Consider the following 21,581-nt stretch of genomic DNA (forward strand, 5'->3'; position numbering starts at 1 on the left):
CGGAGATGCCAGTGAAACCTTGGTACCCTCTAGTGGAAGTTTCCTGCATTCACACAGCTTCCACCCCAAAGAGCTGGAACTGGAGAGCATCCCCAAAGAATGGCCAGGTAGGAGATACATGTTCATATGTCAGGGTGCATAGAAGGTAAAGGAAAGAACAAAGACCAGAGGGAAGGTATGTTGAGCAATTGGTTCACAAGGGTCCCTAAAGGGAGTCTTTGTCAGGCCTTTATGCATTATTAATAGGCGTTCAACCCTGGTGGCTCTCTGTCAGTAAAGAATCCGCCTGCAGTTCAGGAGACTGAGTTTGACCCCTGGGTAGGGAAGATCTCCTGGAGAAGGAAATGGCAGAACACTCTAGTATTCTTGCCTGAGAAATCCCATGGAGTGGGCTACAGTCTATGGCGTCGCAAGAGTCGGACATGACTTAGCAACTAAACCACTGCCACACATCAGTAGGGGCTGTAGGTTTTTAGGACTCTGGAGTGCTATTTTTTTTTTAATGGGGAAAGTTAGCGATCAGCGATATGAAGTGACTCCCAAGGCCACAAGGAAGTCAATGTCAGCAATGGTGAGACTAGAACCCATGTTTCCTGCCTCCCAAACCTTTCCATTATATCACACTTTCTGTTTGTTGGGAACCCAGCCTATGAGAACAAGCTCCCAGGCTCCTGAGCCTCATGCCCACACTCTGCAGGCACTGCTGGAGCTTCTTCCGCAAGTTCCCAGTGCCAAGATGTCAGATTTATTCCTGTCTCTCTCCTCCTGCAGAGGTAATCCCTGGGAATGGAAGTGGGTTAGAAACAGATTACTCTGATCCAGGGGCTTTGCTCTCTCCTCCCTGAACGTGGCGGGTAGGGAGCGGAGTGGGGAAGTCACAAATAGCCTGAAATTCCCTTTCAGGATTATCGCTTGATTTAGCCAGCTGGGGTGAAAGTGGAGCAAGAAGAGGGGAGGGATTAACTTGAGACCTCACTTGAACAGCAGGATGCATTGGCTTCTGTTCTGGCTGAGCCAGGACGAGCAGTATCTCTTCCTAAACATACCTTTAGAAATAAAGAGTCTGAGGCAGGCAGAAAAAGATAAAGGAGAAAGCCTTTGTCTTCAGCTGCAGGGATGAATGGAAGGATGGATGAGACAGCAGAGCGAGGAGAAGCAAGTCATGCAGCACAGAAATAAGGCATCACTTTGGGGTATGGAAACAATCTACATTTTGATGGTTTTAGCTTTAACATAGGCTTTTCGCTTTTCCCTAGCAAGAGATCTAATACACATAAGGCTTCCTGAGGATTTCCAATTCATATCCAGGTTATGGGCTCTTTTGCTTTAGGGACACTGCACTGGGGTGGAATCTGGGACCACTGATATTATCTGTGTCAGCACAAGGAGCAGTTCCACTTACCAGGACCCTGCTAGGCTCCATCTATCCCTTCCACGGCTATGATGGGGCTTGGAAGCAGTTCCTCTAACTAACCAGAACAGGACATGTATTAACTCATTTACTAAGTTAGTAACAATTCTATGAGTTAGGCACTTAATTACTCCTTTTCTACAGTGAGGAAAAGAAGTGGAACTAAGATGCACACTCAGGCACCATTATAAAAGAGCCTTGTCAACTCTCCAAGTGACGTAAAAACTCTGCTAACGTTAGCTAAAGATCGGTTGAGACCATTTCTCAGAAAGTTAGAAGTCGTGGTTTCTATGTCACCTTACCTTGGACAATTCACTTCCTTTGCTCTTCATGCTCTCATCCAAGGGAGGGAAATACAGTATAAACACAGGGCAAGCCTACTGCTCACTTCAATCCAAGTGTCATATTGTTTACTGTAATCAATAAACATATTGTAATCAGATTCTTCCAATTCTCCAGCAGTATTTTCCTTGTTCAAATCACCAGTGCTTCTCCTGGAAAGTAGGTTGGTGTTTAGTCGCCAAGTTGTGTCTGACTCTTTGTGACTCCATGAACTGCAGACTGTAGGGCTTCTCTGTCCGTGGGATTTTCCTGGCCAAGAATACTAGAGTGGGTTGCCATTTCCTTCTTCAGGGAATCTTCCTGACCCGGGGATCAAACCCACGTCTCCTGCATTGGCAAGCAGATTCTTTACCCACAGAGACAGCAGGGAAGACCAGAATGTAGGTCTACCAGGCAGAATTTCAGAAGTTCCAATCTTTAACATCGTCTGCCAGTGCGGTGGTCTGGGGGGGATGCAGGCACAGTGTATGTCCCACTGCTCATGGGATATCCCATCCTCTTTGGATCCATTTAGAATAAGACAATGAGTGGTCCCAGGAACTCCCTATTTTTGGGGAAACACAGAAATCAGCTTTGCCTCTGCCTCATGATAGTTTCGGAGAAGGCAATGGCAACCCACTCCAGTACTCTTGCCTGGAAAATCCCATGGACGGAGGGGCCTGGTAGGCTGCAGTCCATGGGGTCTCGAAGAGTTGGACACGACTGAGTGACTTCACTTTCACTTTTCACTTTCATGCATTGGAGAAGGAAATGGCAACCCACTCTAGTGTTCTTGCCTGGAGAATCTCAATAACGGCAGAGCCTGGTGGACACGACTGAACACGACTTAGCAGCAGCAGCATGATAGTTTATCTGGGATTCTACTGATTCACTTAATTTTTCCCATGATCCACTTAATGAATAAATATTTGAGTGTCTACTATGTGCAAGACTGTTTATTTGCAAGGCTGAGTCCCTAACCTTATTCCTTCCTCCAATTACAAAATGAGTTTCCTTTTCTTGTTCTTGTCTTGATTTTTCTGTAGTGTGAACTTCTATATTTGTGGAATTAAGAAGTATCCTTTTCATGTTAACATCCCCAGGTAGACAGCTCCCAATTTTCCATGCAGTTAATGGGACAGGAAGATAATATGAATTCTCCAAACAGCAGCTATAGAACCCACTTACAACTGATCTCAGAATGAATTAAAAGCAATTGACTCCCCTTATTATTTCATACAGGTTGATATGAACAAGTTTGTGTTCCCTGAGAAACTGACCAGAGGGAAGGCGGAGACAATCTAGGATATGTTGGCTACCATGTGAGACAAACATAAGACTCTACAGTGAAGCAGATAATTCCAGAAAGACTGTATCAGTGTTCTGCATTAATAACCACTCATCATGGAGTGGGGTTTCCTCACTTTTCAGGAAAACCAGTTAAAAAAAACCAATTCATGTTCTATAGGACTTTGTTAAGAAATAAATGTATCTCACTTAAATGCTTAATATATTCTTTAGCATATACATATAACACCTAACTTCATGTCACTGTTAATGTGTCATGCTATAGGTTCAAGGCTATGGCTAAGACTTGTGAGAAAATCCTTAGCTTTGAAGACTATATAGGTACTTTCCTGGCAGTCCAGTGGTTAAGACTGTGCTTCCACTGCAGACAGCATGAGCTCAATCCCTGGTTGGGGAACTAAGATCCCACAAGCAAAAAATGTGTGTGTGTGTGTACACAGTATAGTCAAAAAGTCGAGATTTAAAACATCAGATCCCCAAATCCAAAAGTAATCTCCCTTTCCTTTGACAGTTGTTAGCATTTTACTTGGACCTTTGTAGCAATTGTACAGCTCATAGATCCCAACTCATTGCAAAATACCATAGGTAAGTGTTCAATAAACATTAACTGGCAGAATGAGATAAAAACCTAAGGGTAAGTATGCAAAGTGCTTATTATTTACCTATGGTTACAGTACTGGATTTTCCAGGATGATCCCAACAACATGAATCCTTTAACCACTTAATGTTAAGATACAGTACAGTAGTCAGTGCATGGGTTCTGGAGTCAGACTGCTTAAACTTGAATCCCAGTTCTGCCAATTATCAGCTGTGTGACCTTAAATAAATTACGTACTTAATTTCGAGGCGGCACATCTTGTTGTTATATACAATATTACTCTTGTTTGTGACGAGGACTGAGTTAAAATATATAAAATACTCGGAAAATTGCATAGCATCTGGTAAATGATTTCTAAGTATGTCATTTTTTGTTAATAAAACCTGTGCCTCTGTCCTAAATGGCAAACAAATGCTTTTGTCAGTCCACGTGTTTTTTGCTTCAATAAACATAGTTGTCATTAATTTCCTTAATTCGATAGGATATTCTTCTGACGGTATAGACTGGGAAAATAAGAGCTCTGGTTAAGGTTACCCATCATATGGGATACAGACCCAGAAGCTAGCCATTTTCGTCCTTTCTAAGATCCAAGCAGGCACTGAAGAAAACACTTGTCTCACAAGGGAAACACCTTTTCGTTCTTTACGGAATGGAAATAAGGTCCAGCTCTGTCCCAAACCTGGAATGCAGTAGCTCCTGACCGTCAGAAACCTTGGCGCGCAGGCGCAGTTGTAGCTCTACGCTCTCCGCCTGGCGCGTGACAACCGTGCTTCCACCCTACCCACAACGCCATCTTACTGCGCTTGCGCAGCCCAACTCCACCCTCGCTCCCTCCGGAACGCGTACGTGCGCGTTCGCGCCTCTCACACTTGGCGGAGGGCGCGTGCCCTGGAAAATTCCACGCCCGAGCTAGCTCCGCCCTATGCGCCTTCTTTCCAGCCTCCGGCTCTTCACTGTTTCCTTCCCAGCTGCCTTTGCGTGAGCAAAATGGCAGCCCACTTGCCGCGGAGTTTGTCTTGCTTATCCAGGGCTGTAGGACGATGGTCTCGGCAGGTGGGTAGGGATGGGGTGGCTGGAAGTCTGAGGGCTGGAGGAGGACAGAGTAGAGGGAAATACTCATTTTACGGTTGTCCTTGGTGAACTTGGGCGATACAGATCGTGCCTAAGTAGGGAGCAGTTGAGGTAGGCGAGACACAGCTATGGCTGAGTGGAGAGAGCCTTCGTAGGGCTATCAGGGCGGGCAAGTTCTCGGGGATTAAGTTTCTCCGGTTTGCCCTGGGTCTCACTGGCGTACGGGTGTTAAATGAGAAAGAAGTAATGGTTTGGAAGGTGGTCTCGCTTCCCGTTGATTTTTTATAAATGTACTAAATTGATTAGTAGCTGTAAAGGAGGGAGAATCGTTCCTGCCTCAACAAACTTCATGGTCAGCGAGAAAAGGGATCTGGCCTTTAAAGAGCTTATGGAGCTAGAACGACAAAATAAAGTTTACGTTGAGGCTCCCAATAGAATGAGCACAATGTAATCTGAGTAGATGTAGAGATTTCTGAGTTAAGGTAGAGCAGAAGAAAAGAGAGTACTGGGTTGTTGTTTAAGTTCCCCATCACACTGAGCGTTCTTTCATCAGTCTGATCAACCTTGCTTCCATCAACTTTCATCAACTCTGCATTCTTGAGTTGGCATAGCCCTGTAGTATGAAAAGTACTAAAAGAAAGCCTTTAGTAAAGGTTGAGTGGTATTAGTATTAGTAGAAGTTGCTTACTGGCTTTTAGTAAGAGACAGCTATAATTGTTAAGACAGAAGCATTTACCCATGTTGTGTGGCTTTATAATTGTTCCTAAGTCATTCTTTGAATGTGCCCTTTCTATCTTTGCTTACAGTTTGTATAAGATTTTTTCCCAGGTTACCTAACCTTTTTCTGCTATCCTCCAGCCAATCCTGATGACTCAGTCCTCAGCAGTAGTTCCAGTGAGAACTAAAAAACGTTTCACACCCCCTCCTTATCAACCCAAATACAAAACAGAAAAACAGTTCATAGACTATGCCCGGAAAGCAGGACTGGTCATTCCTCAAGAACGTTTGGAACGTCCCATACATCTGGCCTGTACAGGTAAAGCCCTAACCCAGTCCCCTTCTGTCAGAGGTCCTCTTGAAAAGTGGAATGATTTGGACTGTGAATGATAGCATTTAATTAACCCCCAAATCAGTTCAGCTTTAATAATTTGTATACATTATATTTCATGAGGTCATCTTTGATGTTATTTTCACAATATTCCTAGAAGACCAGGGTAAAATTTTTCTGTTTTGTACAAGAAGAAGCTAAAATTCTTTTGAAGACTAAAGATTATCTTACTCTACTTTTTCTAATCCTGCATGATTTCCTCTGCATGGAAAAGTCTGTGGATAGTCTATTTTGTATCCAGGAGCCCTCCCAATTTTTTATGACCTCAAGATGACTTTTTCTCAATCTTGCAATGCTTTCTTAGTTTTCTCCTTCTCTCTTCACAGCTAGTATCTTTGATGCCTATGTTCCTCCTGAGGGTGATGCCCGAGTGTCATCTCTTTCTAAGGAAGGACTGGCACAGAGGACTGAGCGATTGAAGAAGAATGTGGCATCACAATTGTCGTAGGTATCTGAGACAGCTGGGAGTTAATATTAGAATAAAAATTTCTTGTTGCTACTTAATCCAGAGAGGCCATCTTGGATTAATTGTGTATAACTCCTTTGATAACTTGACAGTATATTCTTTCTCTGTAATAGACTTAATGTATGATAGTATGGGCATTCTGAATCTTAGCATCTCAGCCTTGACTTGTCGTTTTTGTCACATCATTTAGGAAGTTGACATTGAAGTTTGTAGGACACTTTTTTGATCACATATTTAACAATTGAAAGTAGTAATAAGAGAAAGCATATTTATAAGAGAAATACCTGAGCTTTTAAGAGAGTAAGAAAAGCCAAAAAGGCTTAAGAAGACAGACCTGTTCTAGGGAGCTAACTGTGCTTTAGTTAAGGAGCAGGAGCCAAAACTGTCTTCTTAAAGAGATTTTCAGTATCTGTCACTCTGGCTGTGATTATATCTAAATTATAGGCTCTTTAAGGTTATATATAGATTTCTATGCATAAGTGTATTGAGTTACTGTCAATTCTTCATGTGGCTACAACATTCCTCTAAATACAGATCTTATCATATCAACACCTCTGCCTCAGACTTCTTGTGGCTCCTTATTATCTGAAGAATAAAATATAGATTTCTTCAGTGGTATTCAGGGCTTTTTAAAAAATAATTCAGCTCTTACCTTTCTCTCCACCATTGTCTATTTTATTTTTCTCATCCTAAACTTTAACATTTCCAAATTGCTAGTTCCTTGACAATTGCTGCGCTGCGTCTCTTGGCACGTCCTTTCCTTTGTCTGAAAAATGTCTTTTTTCCTCAAGCATTGTGTCTGCTGTATTTTGTTGTTTTTTTTTTAAATATTTATTTTTGGCTGCAATGGCTTCTCTTATTGTGGAGCACAGCCCTATACTAGGCCCTATACCCCACACTACATGTGGGCTTCAGTAGTTGCTGTATGTGGGCTCAATAGTTACAGCTGCTGGGCTCCACAGCACTGTAGCTGTGGCACAGGGGCCTAGTTGCCCTCAACATGTTGGATCTTCCCAGTCAGGAATTGAACTGGTGTCCCTTGCATTGCAAGGCGGATTCTTAACCACTGGACCACCAGAAAGCCCTGCTTTTTTTAAATAATATACCCCTAGTTCTTCCCTCTCCTCTCCCCTCCCCCTTGGCAACCACAAGTCTGTTCTCTTTGTTTCTTTGTTGTTGTTCAACTGCTAAGTTGTGTCCAATTCTTTGTGTCCCCATGTACTGCAGGACACCAGGCTTCCCTGTCCTTCACTGTCTCCCAGAGTTTACTCACGTTCATTGGGTCAGAGATGCCATCCAACCATCTCATCCTCTGTCGCCCTCTTTTCCTGCTCTCAATCTTTTTGAGCAGCAGGGTCTTTTCCAGTGAACCAGCTCTTCGCATCAGTTGGCCAAAGTATTGGACTTTCAGCTTTAGCATCAGTCCTTCCAGTGAATTTTCAGGGTTGATTTCCTTTAGAATTGACTGGTTTGATTTCCTTGCTGTCCAGGGGATTCTCAAGAGTCTTGTCCACAATCAAAAGCACCAATTCTTCAGTGCTCAACCTTCTTTATGGTCCACCTGTCACATCCATACGTGACTACTGGAAAAACCATAGCTTTGATTATGTTTGTCTTTCATAGATATGTTTCTTTCTGCCCTTTTTTTTTTTTTTTGGCTGCACCACTCAGCATATGAGATCTTAGTGTACTGACCAGAGGGATCAAACCTGCACTTCCTGCAGTGGAAACTCAGGGTCTTAACCACTGGACATCCCTGTGTTATATTTTAGACTGCACATATAAGTGATATTGTATGGTATATGTTTTTCTCTTTCTGACTTACTTTTTTAAGTGTGATAATCTCTAGGTCTGCTTTTAATTTCTGTGTCTGCTTTTAAGCCTTCCCTAGCTTTTTTTGGAGTTGCCTTTGTTATAACAGTATGCTTATTTTTACTATCTCCAATAACTCTGTATTGTGATCATCTCCTCTCGTGTATTTCTCTCCTGGCTTGTGAACTCTTTGGTGGAAGAGTTCATGATGTTGATGAATACAACACTTATTGTGTAGGGGAGGAGACCAGTTACTGATTGTACACACATAATAACAGATAGGGTGAAGTATGAGTGCCATGGAAACATAGGACGGGGAAAGATAACTTTCCCCATCTGGGAGTTCAGAGTAGGCTTCTCTAAGAAAATGACATTTAAAGCTGGGATCTAAAGGGTTGCTTGGAGTTAGCTGAGTAGAGAAATGTGGTGAGGAATAGCATTCCAGGGAAACAAAACAAGGCTTTGAGGTGAAAAGAGTGTAAAGGAGTTGATTTTGTCAAATGCTTTTTCTCTGATCATTGACATGATAATGTGATATTTGTCCTTTATTGTATTGATATGGTATATTACATTAATTGATTTTTTAGTGTTAAGCCAACCCTGCATTCCTGGGATAAATTCCTTTGAGTTATGGTGTCCCTCATCCTCTTAATACATTTTTGGTAACACTGATTAGATCAGAATTCCCTGTTGACATTATTATAACTATGAAAATGCTGTTGACAGCTGAGTCATGCAGTACATTATTATTACATTTCCTTTCCTGCATAATAGTTTTTTATTTTCCTGGCATTAGTGTCTTTTTTTTCTCATTTCCTTGTAGAACCCCTGGTTGTGTTAATTTTCTGTCACTGTGTAGAAAACAGTATTCTATCAATCTCATCATAAAGCCCTTCTGGAGCCTTCTTACCTTTTTCAGTCTGGATTGGTCACCCTTCGGGCTCACTGTATATTGTGGGATCTATTTTATCATCATCCTGCTAATCCATTTGCCTTGCTCTTATATATAGTCCCTGTTTCCTGGATTTTATGTCTTTCTCCTTCATGGTACATTCAGTTATTTTGGTGGTACACGTTCCCTCGCAGCTTCCTGAGAAAGAGTGGAAGGTAAATAAATGAAATGTTGCAAGGCTAAGAAAAAGTCTTTCTTTTAGTCTCCGACTTCATTTATAATTTGCCCATAGGGCTTCCCTGGTGGTCCAGTTGTTAAGACTTCACGCTTCCCCTGCAGGGGCCACAAGTTCAATCCCTGGTTGGAGAACTAAGAACCTGTCATGCTATGCAGTGTGGCCAAAAAAAATAATTTGCCCAGATATAGAATTCTGGACTGGGAGTCATTTTTTTCTCCATGAAAAATACTCCTCCATTGTCTTTCTAATCTTTCTAACTTCTGATGTTGCTAATTAGAAGCCCAATGTCTTTCTGACTCTTGAACCTCTGTATGAAACCTGTTTTTTTCTTCCTTAGTGCTTATAGGATATTTTCTTTGATGTCAAAATTCCAGAAATTCACTATGAGAAGCATTGGTTTTTCTTTAGAATAATTGATTTAACCGTAAGTTAGAAGGCTGAATTTATGGGACTTGGCACATTCAAAAAACAATTACTGAATAAATGGACAGACATTAATGGAGGTAAAGTAAGCTGTTAAGTTATGGAAATTGAATGACATCTTTAAAATGATTCTCATGCTTAATTTTACAGAATCCGGAGGATAAAAGAAAGTGATCCTAATTTTAAAGTAAAGGACTTCCCTGAAAAAGCCCAGGATATCTTCATTGAAGCTCACCTGTGTCTAACCAAGTATGTGAACTCCCTGTCTTATACCCATTATGTTCTCAGCAGCTATTATTCTAGATGGTTTTTTTTTTCTTCAAGTAAGAATTCTAGAGTGAGAGACCTTCCTCTTTGGGAAATAATTGGAGCCTGGAGCTATCCTTGACTTCTCTCACTGCGTCTGGGAATTTTCACCATTTGGTCTGGCTCAGCTCTACTGGCAAGTGTTAGGAGTCTGCTTAATGGCAGCTGTTTTCACCCCACCTGATCCCTAACTCATCTTGATCCTTTCTGTGTGTTTGTCTTTTAGTCACTAAATCGTGTCCAACCCTTTGCAACCCCATGGACTCTAGCTCGCCAGGCTTCTGTGTGTTAAACTGTCTCTCAAAGTTTGGTCAGATTCATGTCCATTGGGTCAATGATGCTATCTAACCATCTCATCCTCTCTTGTCCTCTTCTCCTTTTGCCTTCAATCTTCCCCAGTATCAGGGTCTTTTCCAATGAGTTGGCTCTTATCATCAGGTGGCCAACATATTGGAGCTTCAGCATCAGACCTTCCAATGTCTGACTGATCAGACCTTCCAGTCTCTGATTACTCAAGGTTGATTTTCTGTAGAATTGACAGGTTTGGTGTCCTTGCAGTCTAGGGGACCCTCAAGAGTCTTCCAGCATCACAATTCGAAAACATCAATTCTTCAGCACTCACCCTTCTTTATGGTCCAACTCTCACATCCATGCCTGACTACTGGAGAAACTATAGCTTTGATTCCACATACCTTTGTCAGAAAAGTGATGTCTCTGCTTTTTAATACACTGTCTAGATTTGTCATAACTTTTCTTCCAAGGAGCCAACATCTTTTAATTTCATGGCTACAGTCACTGTCTGCAGTGATTTTGGAACCCAAGAAAGTAAAATCTGTCACTGCTTCCACTTTTTCCCTTTTTGTTTACCATGAAGCTATGGGACTGGATGCCATGATCTTAGTGTTTTGGATGTTGAGTTTTCAGTCAGCTTTTTCACTGTTCTCTTTCATCCTCATCAAGAGGCTCATTAGTTCCTCTTCACTTTCGGCCATTAGAGTGGTATCATTTGCATATCTGAGGTTGTTGATATTTCTCCCAGCAGTCTTGATTCCAGCTTGTGATTCATCCAGCCCAGCATTTTGCTTGATGTACTCTGTATAGAAGTACATAAATAAGCAAGGTGACAATATACAGCCTTATTGTATTCCTTTTCTAGTTTTGAATCACTCAGTTATTTCATGTCGAGTCTGTTTCTTCTTGTCCTGCATACAAGTTTCTCAGGAGACAGGTAAGGTGGTCTGCTATTCCCACCTCTGAGAATTTTCCAGTTTGTTGGGATCCACACAGTCAAAGGCTTTAGCTTAGTCAATGAAGGAGAAGTAGATGTTTTTCTGAAATTCCCTTGCTCTGTCTATGATACAGCAAATGCTGGCAATTTGATCTCTGTTTCCTCTGCTTTTTCTAACCCAGCTTGTACATCTGTAAGTTCTCAGTTCACATATTGCTGAAGCCTAGCTTGAAGACTTTGAGCATAACCTTACTAGCATGTGAAATGAGCACAATTGTTTGATAGCTTGAACATTCTTTGGCATTGCCCTTCTTTGGGATTGGAATGGAAACTGATCTTTTCCAGTCCTGTGGCCTCTGCTGAGTTTTCCAAATTGCTGACATATTGAGTGCAGCGCTTGAACAGCATCATCTTTTAGGATTTGAAATAGTTCAGCTGGAATTCCATCACTTCCACTAGCTTTGCAATACTGAAATCAGATTGACTATATTCTTTGTAGCTGAAGATGGAGAAGCTCAATACAGTCAGCAAAAACAAGATCTGGAGCTGACTGTGGCTCAGATAATGAGCTCCATATTGCAAAATTCAGGCTTAAATTGAAGAAAGTGGGGAAAACCAGTAGGTCACTCAGGTATGACCTAAATTGATTCCTTATGAATTATACAGTGGAGGTGACAAATAGATTCAAAGGATTAGATCTGGTAGACACAGTGCCTGAAGAACTATGGACGGAGATTCATAACATTGTACAGAAGGTGGTGATCAAGACCATCCCCAAGAAAAAGAAATTCAAGAAGGCAAAGTGGTTGTCTGAGGAGGCATTACAAATAGTTGAGGAAGGAAGAGGAAAGGCAAGCAAGCAAGGGAAAGATACACCCAATTGAATACAGAGTTAAAGAGAATAGCAAGGAGATACTGCCTTTTTAAACGAACAATGCAAAGAAATAGAGGAAAGCAACAGAATGGAAAAGACTAGAGATCTCTTCAAGAAGATTGGAGATATCAAGGGAACATTTCATGCAAGTATGGGCACAGTAAAGAACAGAAATCATATGGACCTAACAGAAGCAAAAGAGATTAAGGACAGGTGGCAAGAATAGACAGAAGAACTATATTTTAGAAAGTTAATGATCAAGATAACCACGATTAAAAAAAAAAAAAAGATAACCACGATAGAGTGGTCACTCAGCTAGAGCCAGATATCCTGGAATGTGAAGTCAAGTGGGCCTTAGGAAGCATTACTTCAAACAAAGCTAGTGGAGGTGATGGAATTCCAGCTGAGCTATTTAAAATCTTAAAAGATGATGCTGTTCAAGTCCTTCACTCGATATGTGAAGCAATTTGGAAAACTCAGCAGTGGCCACAGTTGAGTTGCTATTTTGTTATTGGGTTGTAGGAGCTCTTTATGTGTTCTGGATAGTAATCCCATATCAGATATATGCTTTATAAATATTTTCTCCCATTTCATGTGTTTTTACTTTCTTGGTAGTGTACTTTGATAAAAGAGCATTTTAATTTTTGTTAAGTCCAAGTTACATGTTTTTTCTTTCGTTGCCTGAGTTTTTAGTGTCAAGTCTACAAATTGTTGCCAAATCCAGTGTCATGGAATTTTTCCCCAATGTTTTCTTCTAAGAGTTTTATAGATTTGGTTCTCACATTTTGGTCTTTGATCCCTTTTGAGTTAATTTTGCATATGCTGTAAAGTAAGCATCCAACTTCTTTTTTTTTAAATAATATTACCTGTGGATTTATTTGTTTATTTTGGCTGTGTGTGCTGGATCTTTTGTTGCTGTTCTCGGACTTTCTCTAGCTGCACCAAGCCAGGGCTACTCTTTGTTGTGGTGCCTGAGCCTGTCTTTGCAGTGGCGTCTTCTGTTGCAGAGTAAGGGCACTAGGCACACCGGCTTCAGTAGCTGGGGCTTGAGGGCTACAGAGTACGGGCTCAGTCGTGGCACACAAGGTTCATTGGTCCTAGGCGTGTGGAATCTTCTGGAACCAGGGATTGAACCAGTGTTGCCTGAATTGGCAGGCAGATTCTTAACCGCTGGGCCACTAAGGAAGTCCCAGTGGTATACCTTTCTGATTCTTTTCTTTCATTTTCTATCGATTTTTTAAAAATTATTTTCTTAATGGTTACTTTGGGGATTAGAATTAGTATCTTAACAGTCTAGTTTGGATAATATCAAAGTTTCAATAGTGTACAAGCAGTCTGCTCCTATGTATCTGTCCCTTCCCCTTTGCATTGTTACTGCCACTGATTATATGTTTATATGCCCATAACATACATTTGTAACTGATGTTTTATGCATGTGCCTTTTAAATCAAATAGGAAAAAAAATGAGGAATTACAGATCAGAAGTACAGGAATACTGGCTTTTATGTTTACCTGTATAGTAACCTGTACCAGTGCTGGTTATTTGTTCTTATTGCTTTAAGTTACTGTCTAGTGTCTTTTCATTTAGGTCTGAAAAACTCCTTTAGTATATCTAATAGGACAGATCTCCTGGTAATAAACCCTCTCAATTTTTGTTTATCTGAAAATATCTACAATTCTCCTTCATTCTTTTTTCATTTTTTTTTTCCTTTTGCCATACTCATGGCATGTGGAACTTCCCCGACCAGGGATTTAACTCATGTCCCCTGACATGGAAGTGCATTAACCACTGAGCTACCGAGGAAGCCCTCTCCTTCATTTTTAAAAGATAGTCTTTCTATGTATAGAATTCTTAGTTGACAGGTTTTCTTTTAGGCCTTTAAATATATCATTCCACTGCCTTTTGGCCTCCATAGTTTCTGATAAGACATCAACTGTAACCTTTTTAAGGTCTCTTGTATGTGACAAATTACTTCTCTTTTGTTGCTTTTAGGATTTTCTCTTTGTCTTGATTTTGACACTTGGCACTGTACTGTGTCTCAGTGTGGATTTCTTTGAGTTCATTCTTCTTGGAGTTTGTGGAGTTCCTTGAATATGAACATTCATTTCTTTTACCAGGTTTGGAATGTTTTCAGCCATTCTTTCTTTGTCTTTCTCTTTTTGGCTACACTGTGCATTATGCGGGAACTTCCCCGACCAGGGATTGAACCTGTGCCCCCTGCAGTGGAAGCACAGACTCGTAACCACTGGGCCCTTAGGGAAGTTCCTTCAGCCAGTATTTCTTCAAATGTTTTTCTGCCTCCTCTCTTCTCCTTCCGGGATCCTATGATTGTGTGTTCATGCACTTGACAGTGTTCTACAGGTACCTCAGGCTCTACTCGTTTTTCTTCATTTTGCTCCTTTGATTGGATACTTTGAATAGTTTTATCCTCAAGCTATGTGGCTGAGCTGGTAAAGAATCCGCCTGCAATGTGGGAGACCTGGGTTCGATCCCTGGGTTGGGATGATCCCCTGGATAAGGGAAAGACTGCACACTCCAGTATTCTGACCTAGAGAATTCCATGGACTGTATAGTCCATGGGGTCGCAAAGAGTGGGACACCACTGAGCAACTTTCACTTGCTCCTTAGATTGGATGCTTTCAATAGTTTTATCCTCCAGGTAACTGATCCCTTGTTTCTGCCTGCTCAGAGCTGCTGTTCAACCCCTGTAGTGAATTTTTTTTAAGTCTTTATTGGATTTGTTACCTTATTGCTTGCTTTTTTTTTTTTTTTAATGTGTTGGGTTTTTGGCCAGGAGATATGTGGGATCTTAGCTCCCCGACCAGGAATTGAACCTGCGCCCCCTGCACTGGATGGTGAAATCTTAACCACTGTACTGCCGGGGAAGTCCCTAACCCCTGGAGTGAATTTTTAATTTCTTTCGCTGTATTTTGCAGTTCTAGAATTTGTTTGGTTCATTTTCATAATTTTTGTCTCTTTACTGATGTACTTATTTCGTAGATTGTTTTAGGATTTCCTTTAGTTCTTTTTCCCTGGTTGCCTTTATCTCAGTGAGCACGTAGGATGGTTGATTTAATGTCTTTGGCTAATAATTCTAATGTCTGGGCTTCCTCAGGGATAGCTTCTGTCAAAAATTTTTTCCTGTAAGTGGGCCATAGTTTCATGTTTCTTTGTGTACTTTGTAATTTTTTGTTGAGAATTGGACATTCTGAATTGTATTATGTGGTAGCTCTGAAAATCAGATTGCTCTGCTCCTCAGAAATTGCTGACTTTGTTGATTAGTGCCACTGCCATCCATTTGTGACTTTTCCAAACTAATACTGCGAAGTGTGTATTCTTTGTTGTGGGTAGCAGTCATTGAAGTTTCCATTCCATTATCTCTGCAGTTGGCCAGTGACCTGACAAAGATTTCCTAAATTGTCTGACTGAATAAAAACAAAATAGGTGTTCATTTCCCTTTATCCCTTTATATCTGTTGATGGGAAAAGCTGCTGCAGCCAGCAGGGCTGAAACAGTGGCATGGTTTGTGCTGGTCTCTCTGCCATCCACCAGACTGACCAGAATGTGCAAACTCAAATTTTGGAGGGGAGGGTCCCTGCTGCCTGCCCAAGTACCAGCCATCCACTCCAGAACACAGACCACTGTCCCACAGTCATAGCAGGGCTGAGGGAAAGAGGAGGGTAGGTGGTTTGTACATGTTCTTACATTCAGACTCATTGGCTTCTCCCTTCATCAGGCACTCCCCTGGTTGTTACAAGTATCCAGAGTTCTGAGATTTTGTTTTTCTTATTTATCAGTTATTTCAATGAAGGGACCCACCCCTAGTGCTTCCTGGTCTGTCGTTTCGCTTGATGTCTGTGTCTGTTGATTTTGCTAAGTTGATTCCAGGTCTGTTTTGTAGTGTTAATGATGGAGTATGTTTCTTCTGAGGGAATTCCAGACAACCTAAGTTATGAATATGCTCCCAGAGAGGTTTTCTCTGTGTGTTTCTGCCAGATCCTATAGGTATAACATTGGCAAGGTATTAGTTTTTATGTTAATTTCTTAGTTTAGGAATTCTTGCATCACAGAGATACTGTAAATTTTGTGTCTACATCTGAGTATAATGTGTACTTAGGGCTTTAATTTTTCAGTTTTCATGGGGTTTTTTTGGTGGTGGTTGTTTGTTTTTTAGATTTTTTTCCCCCTCCTCAGAGCTTTAGACAGAGGGAAGCTTTGTCTCTAGGTTGGTGGACTATTTTTCTAGTTTCCTTTTCCTGCAGCTGCCAGACTCTTTTGAGGGTCATAGCTTTATACAGGGATTTCAATTCCAACTCCCTGTCCTTCCAACATCCTGGGTTTTAGGAAAAGTCAAGCTCTAGCCATCAGATCCTATTTCTGGATCCCTAAATCATCTCTTACCTGGTTGTGGTATCAGCTTATGTTCTTTCCATTCTACTTTTAATTCCCTCTTCCTCTCTGGCACCTATGGACTTAGCTTCCTTTCTCGTGTACTACGCTAGAGATTTAAAAATGTGTGTGTGTCTGTGTTTATTATATTCTGCCCAGCCTTTCTGGACGTTTACAGTGGGAGGGTAAATTTTATTGCAAACTTACTTATAGGATAAGTTCTATTACAAAATAGAGTCAGCTCATAAAAGGAGGAGTTTATTTCTACTGAAGATTTCTAGGCCGGGAGGTGGGAGGGGGGTTCAGGATTGGGAACTCATGTACACCCATGGCTGATTCATGTCAGTGTATGGCAAAACCAATACAGTATTGTAAAGCAAAATAAAGTAAAAAAAAAAAAAAGATTTCTAGGCCAAGATAGTGATGAGGAAGAATTCATTCAGAGGTGCCAGGTGTGGTGGTTGTGGTATCTGTCACCACAACTTGGTCTAGTCTAGTCTAGAGCTACAGTGAGGGGAAATGACTCAGAGTCTTTTTTATTTGGGATAGAAGTGGAAGTGAAACAAACAGAACTAACCTATCACCCACTCTGGCATTAGAGACACAATTTTTCAAAGAGCAAGACTTTAACCACTCAGGAAGTGTTAAATTGCAGAAGACAGAAAAAAAAAAGAAAAAAAGCAACAAAAAAAATAAATTGCAGGAGAAAGTCATGAATGTGTATCTAAAAGAAACCAATCTGTGGTCTTAGGTTTACCTGAAGTTAGGAACCCTCCTAAAATCTTACATGTACAGGAGCTTGGGTTTGTTGTCTCATTTTCTTACTGAACAGAATCAGCATAACTTGGTCACTCTGGCAGCCACAAAGATGGGATGCAGGGACAGTTTATGCGGAAAGGACCAGAAATGACAAGTGGTTATCTTTTATTTTTTCCAAACCTTAAGCTTTTTATTTTGTATTGGGGTATAGCCATTTAATGGAAGCCGTTGACTTCTCTGGTGGCTCAGACAGTAAAAGCATCTGCCTACAATGTGGGAGACCCGGGTTGGATCCCTGGGTCAGGAAGATCCACTGGAGAAGGAAATGGCAACCCGCTCCAGTACTACTGCCTGGAAAATCCCATGGACGGAGAAGCCTGGTAGGCTAGAATCCATGGGATCGCAAAGAGTCAGACACAACTGAGCGACTTCACTTTCTTTCTGTAGCTGTTTAACAGTGTTGTAGTGTCAGATGAACAGTGAAGGGACTCAGCCATACTGGTTATATCTTGGCTAGGTTCAAGGATGAAAGTGTAAGAAATAAAGCTAAGCAGTTGGTATTGATGATGTAGCTTTTGATTGTTGTTTGTGTTGAATCTTGTTCCAGCTTAGGACAGAAATCAGTCCCCATGTCCCAGTGAGGGTCTCTTACCCATCTCAAGGATATATAGTAATTTCAGAGAAATTTCTTTCTGCTCCTCAGATTCAGACATAAATTTGCACTGCTTTTATAGCTCATGGTTTTCTGAGAAATTATGTTATTCTTTATCTTTGTGTCTCTAGGACTTAGTATATTACCTGGCTTATAGTAGGTGTGCAGAAAATATTTGTAAAAATGAAGGGAATAGTTTTCTACTTTCAGGGCCATTTTCAACGTTCATATAGAGTATCATAAAAGCAGTAGTCAGTGATATAAATTTCTTTCCTTTTTAGCTCAGACCATGACCGACTTCATACCTTGGTAACCGAAAACTGTTTTCCGGTAGGTTCTCATCTTCCTTAGAATTATGGGATGCCTGAGTAGACAGATTCTAGATAGCACCTCAGTTTTCTTAAGGATCAGTTTTGAGAGTACAGGAACTTTAAGGCAAAAGGCCAAAGTTCATTATGTTTGGCTGCATATGGAGTCTGGTAAAGGCCGTGCAGTTGAAGATAGAGGAGGTCCCTGAGCAAGCAGTACTAAGACTCCAGATCCTGAGGTGAGGGGATGGTCACGTTAGGCCAGCCCTGCACATGCCTGTGCTACAATAAGGGACTTAACCAGTGTGCATGAGGCTTACACTGTGGTAACAAGGGTGCTAGGTACTCTGGGAGACTCCTGAATATGAGGACTTTGTGGTTTAGTTAGAAACTCAAGAATAAGAATTTCAGTTGCTCTCAGTTCTGCCTCATCTCCTCAGGCACAAGCATAGCTATCCTAGTCTAAGCAGGTTATTAACCTTTATAAAAGTCTACAATTCCTATAAAAACTGCAGAAAGGTAAGAGGAAAAAAACAAACGTGCAGCCAACAGAAATGCATGCAATAATGAGCAGATTATGAAAGTATGTGGGAGGGGTAACATATTAGGTAAGCTGGCAGTTTGGAATGAGGTCTTCATTGATTTGGAGAAGGGTCCTCCAGGTGGTAATTGGCTCTTGAGTCATGATTTAGAAAGGAAAAGAGAGTTGTTGTAAGGTGAGCTGGAGCAGTAGCTTAAGCAAAATTTAGAAAAGTGAAACAATAAATAAGCACCAGAACGCATTTGATGGGAAACGTTGCATATTGACTGTAGCATTGCAAGAAGAGGAAGCATGGAAAAAAGCACCCACTTCCGTAAGGGGGTGAGGGTGCGGGCAGGAGTCCAGCTGAACTCTTCTCTGCCCTCAGGACATGGTCTGGGACATCAAATATAAGACTGTCCGCTGGAGCTTCGTACAATCTTTAGAGCCGCCCCAGGTGGTGCAGGTTCGCTGTTCGAGTCTGATGACCCAGAGCAACGCATATGGCCAGGTCACCGTCCGCATGCATACCCGGCAGGTAGAGGCACCACTCTGCTTTCCTCCCAGCTTTTCTTCACTCTCAGGTTGAGCACCTACCTCTGAGTCCTGGGTATAGCTACCCAGGACTGTGAGTTCTAAGGAAAGGCTCACCATGGCCCTCCTTGCCTTGTCACTGCACCCTTCCCACTGCTGTCTGTTAGCTGCGAACCCAGGTGTGGGGATATTATTCCCTCCCCTTCCTGGGATCCCTCCTACCTCCTTCCACTCCCTCCACCCTGACCGCACTCCCCACCCAGTCAAAAACCCTCTAAGAGTAAAGTGTCAGTGGTTGATCAGTTAGTCTGGATTCAGAATTAAACAACTCTGAGGGCTAACCAACTTGATGTGCTTTCATCTTTGCAGACTCTGGCCATCTATGACCGGTTTGGCCGGTTGATGTATGGACAGGAAGATGTGCCCAGGGATGTCCTGGAGTATGTTGTCTTTGAAAAGCACCTGGCAAATCCCTATGGCAGCTGGAGAATGCATGGCAAGATCATTCCCCCATGGGCACCCCCTAAGCAGCCCATCCTTAAGGTAAAGCAGCTCACATGGTTTAAGGTGTGCTAAGTTACTTGAGTCTTAGGTCCAGCTCTTTGCGACCCCATGTACTGTAGCTCACCAGGATCCTCTGTCCATGGGATTATCCTGGGAAGAATACTGGAGTGTGTTGCCATGTCCTCCTCCAGGGGATTTTCCCCACCCAGGAATTGAACCTCCCGCATCTTACGTCTCCTGTATTGGCAGATGGGTTCCTTACCACTAGGGCCATCTAGTTTAAGACATGGCATCCTCAGCCACTCCTGTTGGGCACCTCCTAGTGGAGAGGGAGGGTGATGCAGCCCCAGGAAGAGGAATCCTTTAAGGACAGGCCTGGAGGCAGGTGTGAATCTCTTGGGTAAACCATGGCCTTGGATAGTAGATAACCCAGCTTCCTGCTCTTTCAGACGGTGATGATCCCTGGCCCCCAGCTGAAACCTGGGGAAGAGTATGAAGAGCTGCAAAGAGAGGCCCATAAGCCTCAGCTAGCGTGACGGCAAGAATGACTCTTGGGGTAAAGCATGGGTGATGAAGCAACCAGAAGCTGTGAAGTCTGGGTGTCTGGAAGCTGTGAAGTCACCTGTCTTTCCTCATGCTGTAGAAAGAACTGCCTTTGTTCTCTTACCCTGCTTGGGTCTTTTAAGCGGTCTTATCCTCAATAACAACTGCTGCTGGTTGGACCCTGGTGGGTTGGTTCTATGCACAGCAATGGCTCCGCTTCTTTTTTTCCATCTTATATCTAGTTTCTAACTCCAGATGAAAGACGGTGTGTTTCAGAGAACATGATACTGGCTTGCCCATCGCAAGAACTGTCAGGAGCAAACTGGCAGGACTTTCTAATTACAGGGCAGGGATCAGAGTTGAAAATAAAACACTATCAAGTATTAGACAAATTGTGGGTTCTCTACATTTCTCCTGGTTCAGGCTAGAAGTGGACAAGCCTTCAGATGGTAGAAGTGGAAGTTAACTGTGACTGATGTGACTTATAGGAAATCCAGACTTGAGAACAATAATTAGTGTTTATAAAAGTGATGTCATTTAAGAGGGTCTATTCTCATACACTGATTCACTAAATCAGTATCTGTATTTCACAAATGAATGTAAATCCAAAGAAATCATTTAGTCTTCAGCTTTTGGATTTTGTTCTTAATTATCCACTGTATCCTGATGTAATCCCAGGAGGCGTTGGTGGAGGCAGGGGCCATGGGAGTGTGGATACACTTGGGAAATTCATCAGTAAGACTTGGTTCCCTGATTTCTAGCACCTTTTGGAGATGGTGGCTATTTTTGCAGCTCAAATTTGGAGGCAAAGATTCCAGGATATGAACCTGTGGAGAGTGAAACAGCCCAGCCCCTACTTGGGCCTTAGCTCCAGCTGGAGGAGGATGTAGGACTTCACATGCTCATGTCCTGGGTCATCTGAAGTGTGACCGGAAAGTCAGTGTCCCAGCAGCAAGCTTGGCTTGTAGCACTATTACACTGATCAGCCCATGAGGTCTCCTCGTAAAAATTAGAACCTTATTTCTCATATTTATGTTTTTTTAAGTCTAGAGTTTTCTTTTAAGGAGTTTATCACTTGGCTAAGGATTAATCTGTTCTGACCTTATCTTGAGAGTAGAGTCCAAAGAAATGAATCAGGTTGAGAATAACCTGATGACAAGCTACCATCTCAGCAAAGCAGCAAACAGACCAGGCCTCACTGGGGAGAACTAAGGTTTTAATAACAGCTGCCAAAAGTGCAGACCACAGAAACGAGATGTGTATGCTTAGGGGAGAGGCAGCACCAGTGGATTAATCCAAAGCAGCCACTCTCATC

The 21,581-nt window shown here is 42.0% G+C and overlaps 1 protein-coding gene across 2 annotated transcripts; it reads left to right on the forward strand.

Moving 5' to 3' along the window:
* Positions 4,405-20,883, forward strand: MRPL45 (mitochondrial ribosomal protein L45). Of its 2 annotated transcripts, none has more exons than XM_005693721.3 (8): positions 4,405-4,691; positions 5,568-5,745; positions 6,144-6,261; positions 9,799-9,897; positions 18,139-18,187; positions 19,074-19,223; positions 19,589-19,762; positions 20,173-20,883. In XM_005693721.3, the coding sequence occupies exons 1-8, from the start codon at positions 4,626-4,628 to the stop codon at positions 20,257-20,259; spliced, it is 921 nt and encodes a 306-aa protein (XP_005693778.2). In that variant the 5' UTR covers positions 4,405-4,625; the 3' UTR covers positions 20,260-20,883. The 2 variants fall into 2 exon arrangements, with proteins under 2 accessions (XP_005693778.2, XP_017920454.1); XM_018064965.1 differs by having other exon boundaries at positions 4,580-4,691; positions 5,659-5,745.

Source organism: Capra hircus, chromosome 19, assembly GCF_001704415.2.
Source record: "Capra hircus breed San Clemente chromosome 19, ASM170441v1, whole genome shotgun sequence".
Lineage (NCBI taxonomy): Eukaryota > Metazoa > Chordata > Mammalia > Artiodactyla > Bovidae > Capra > Capra hircus.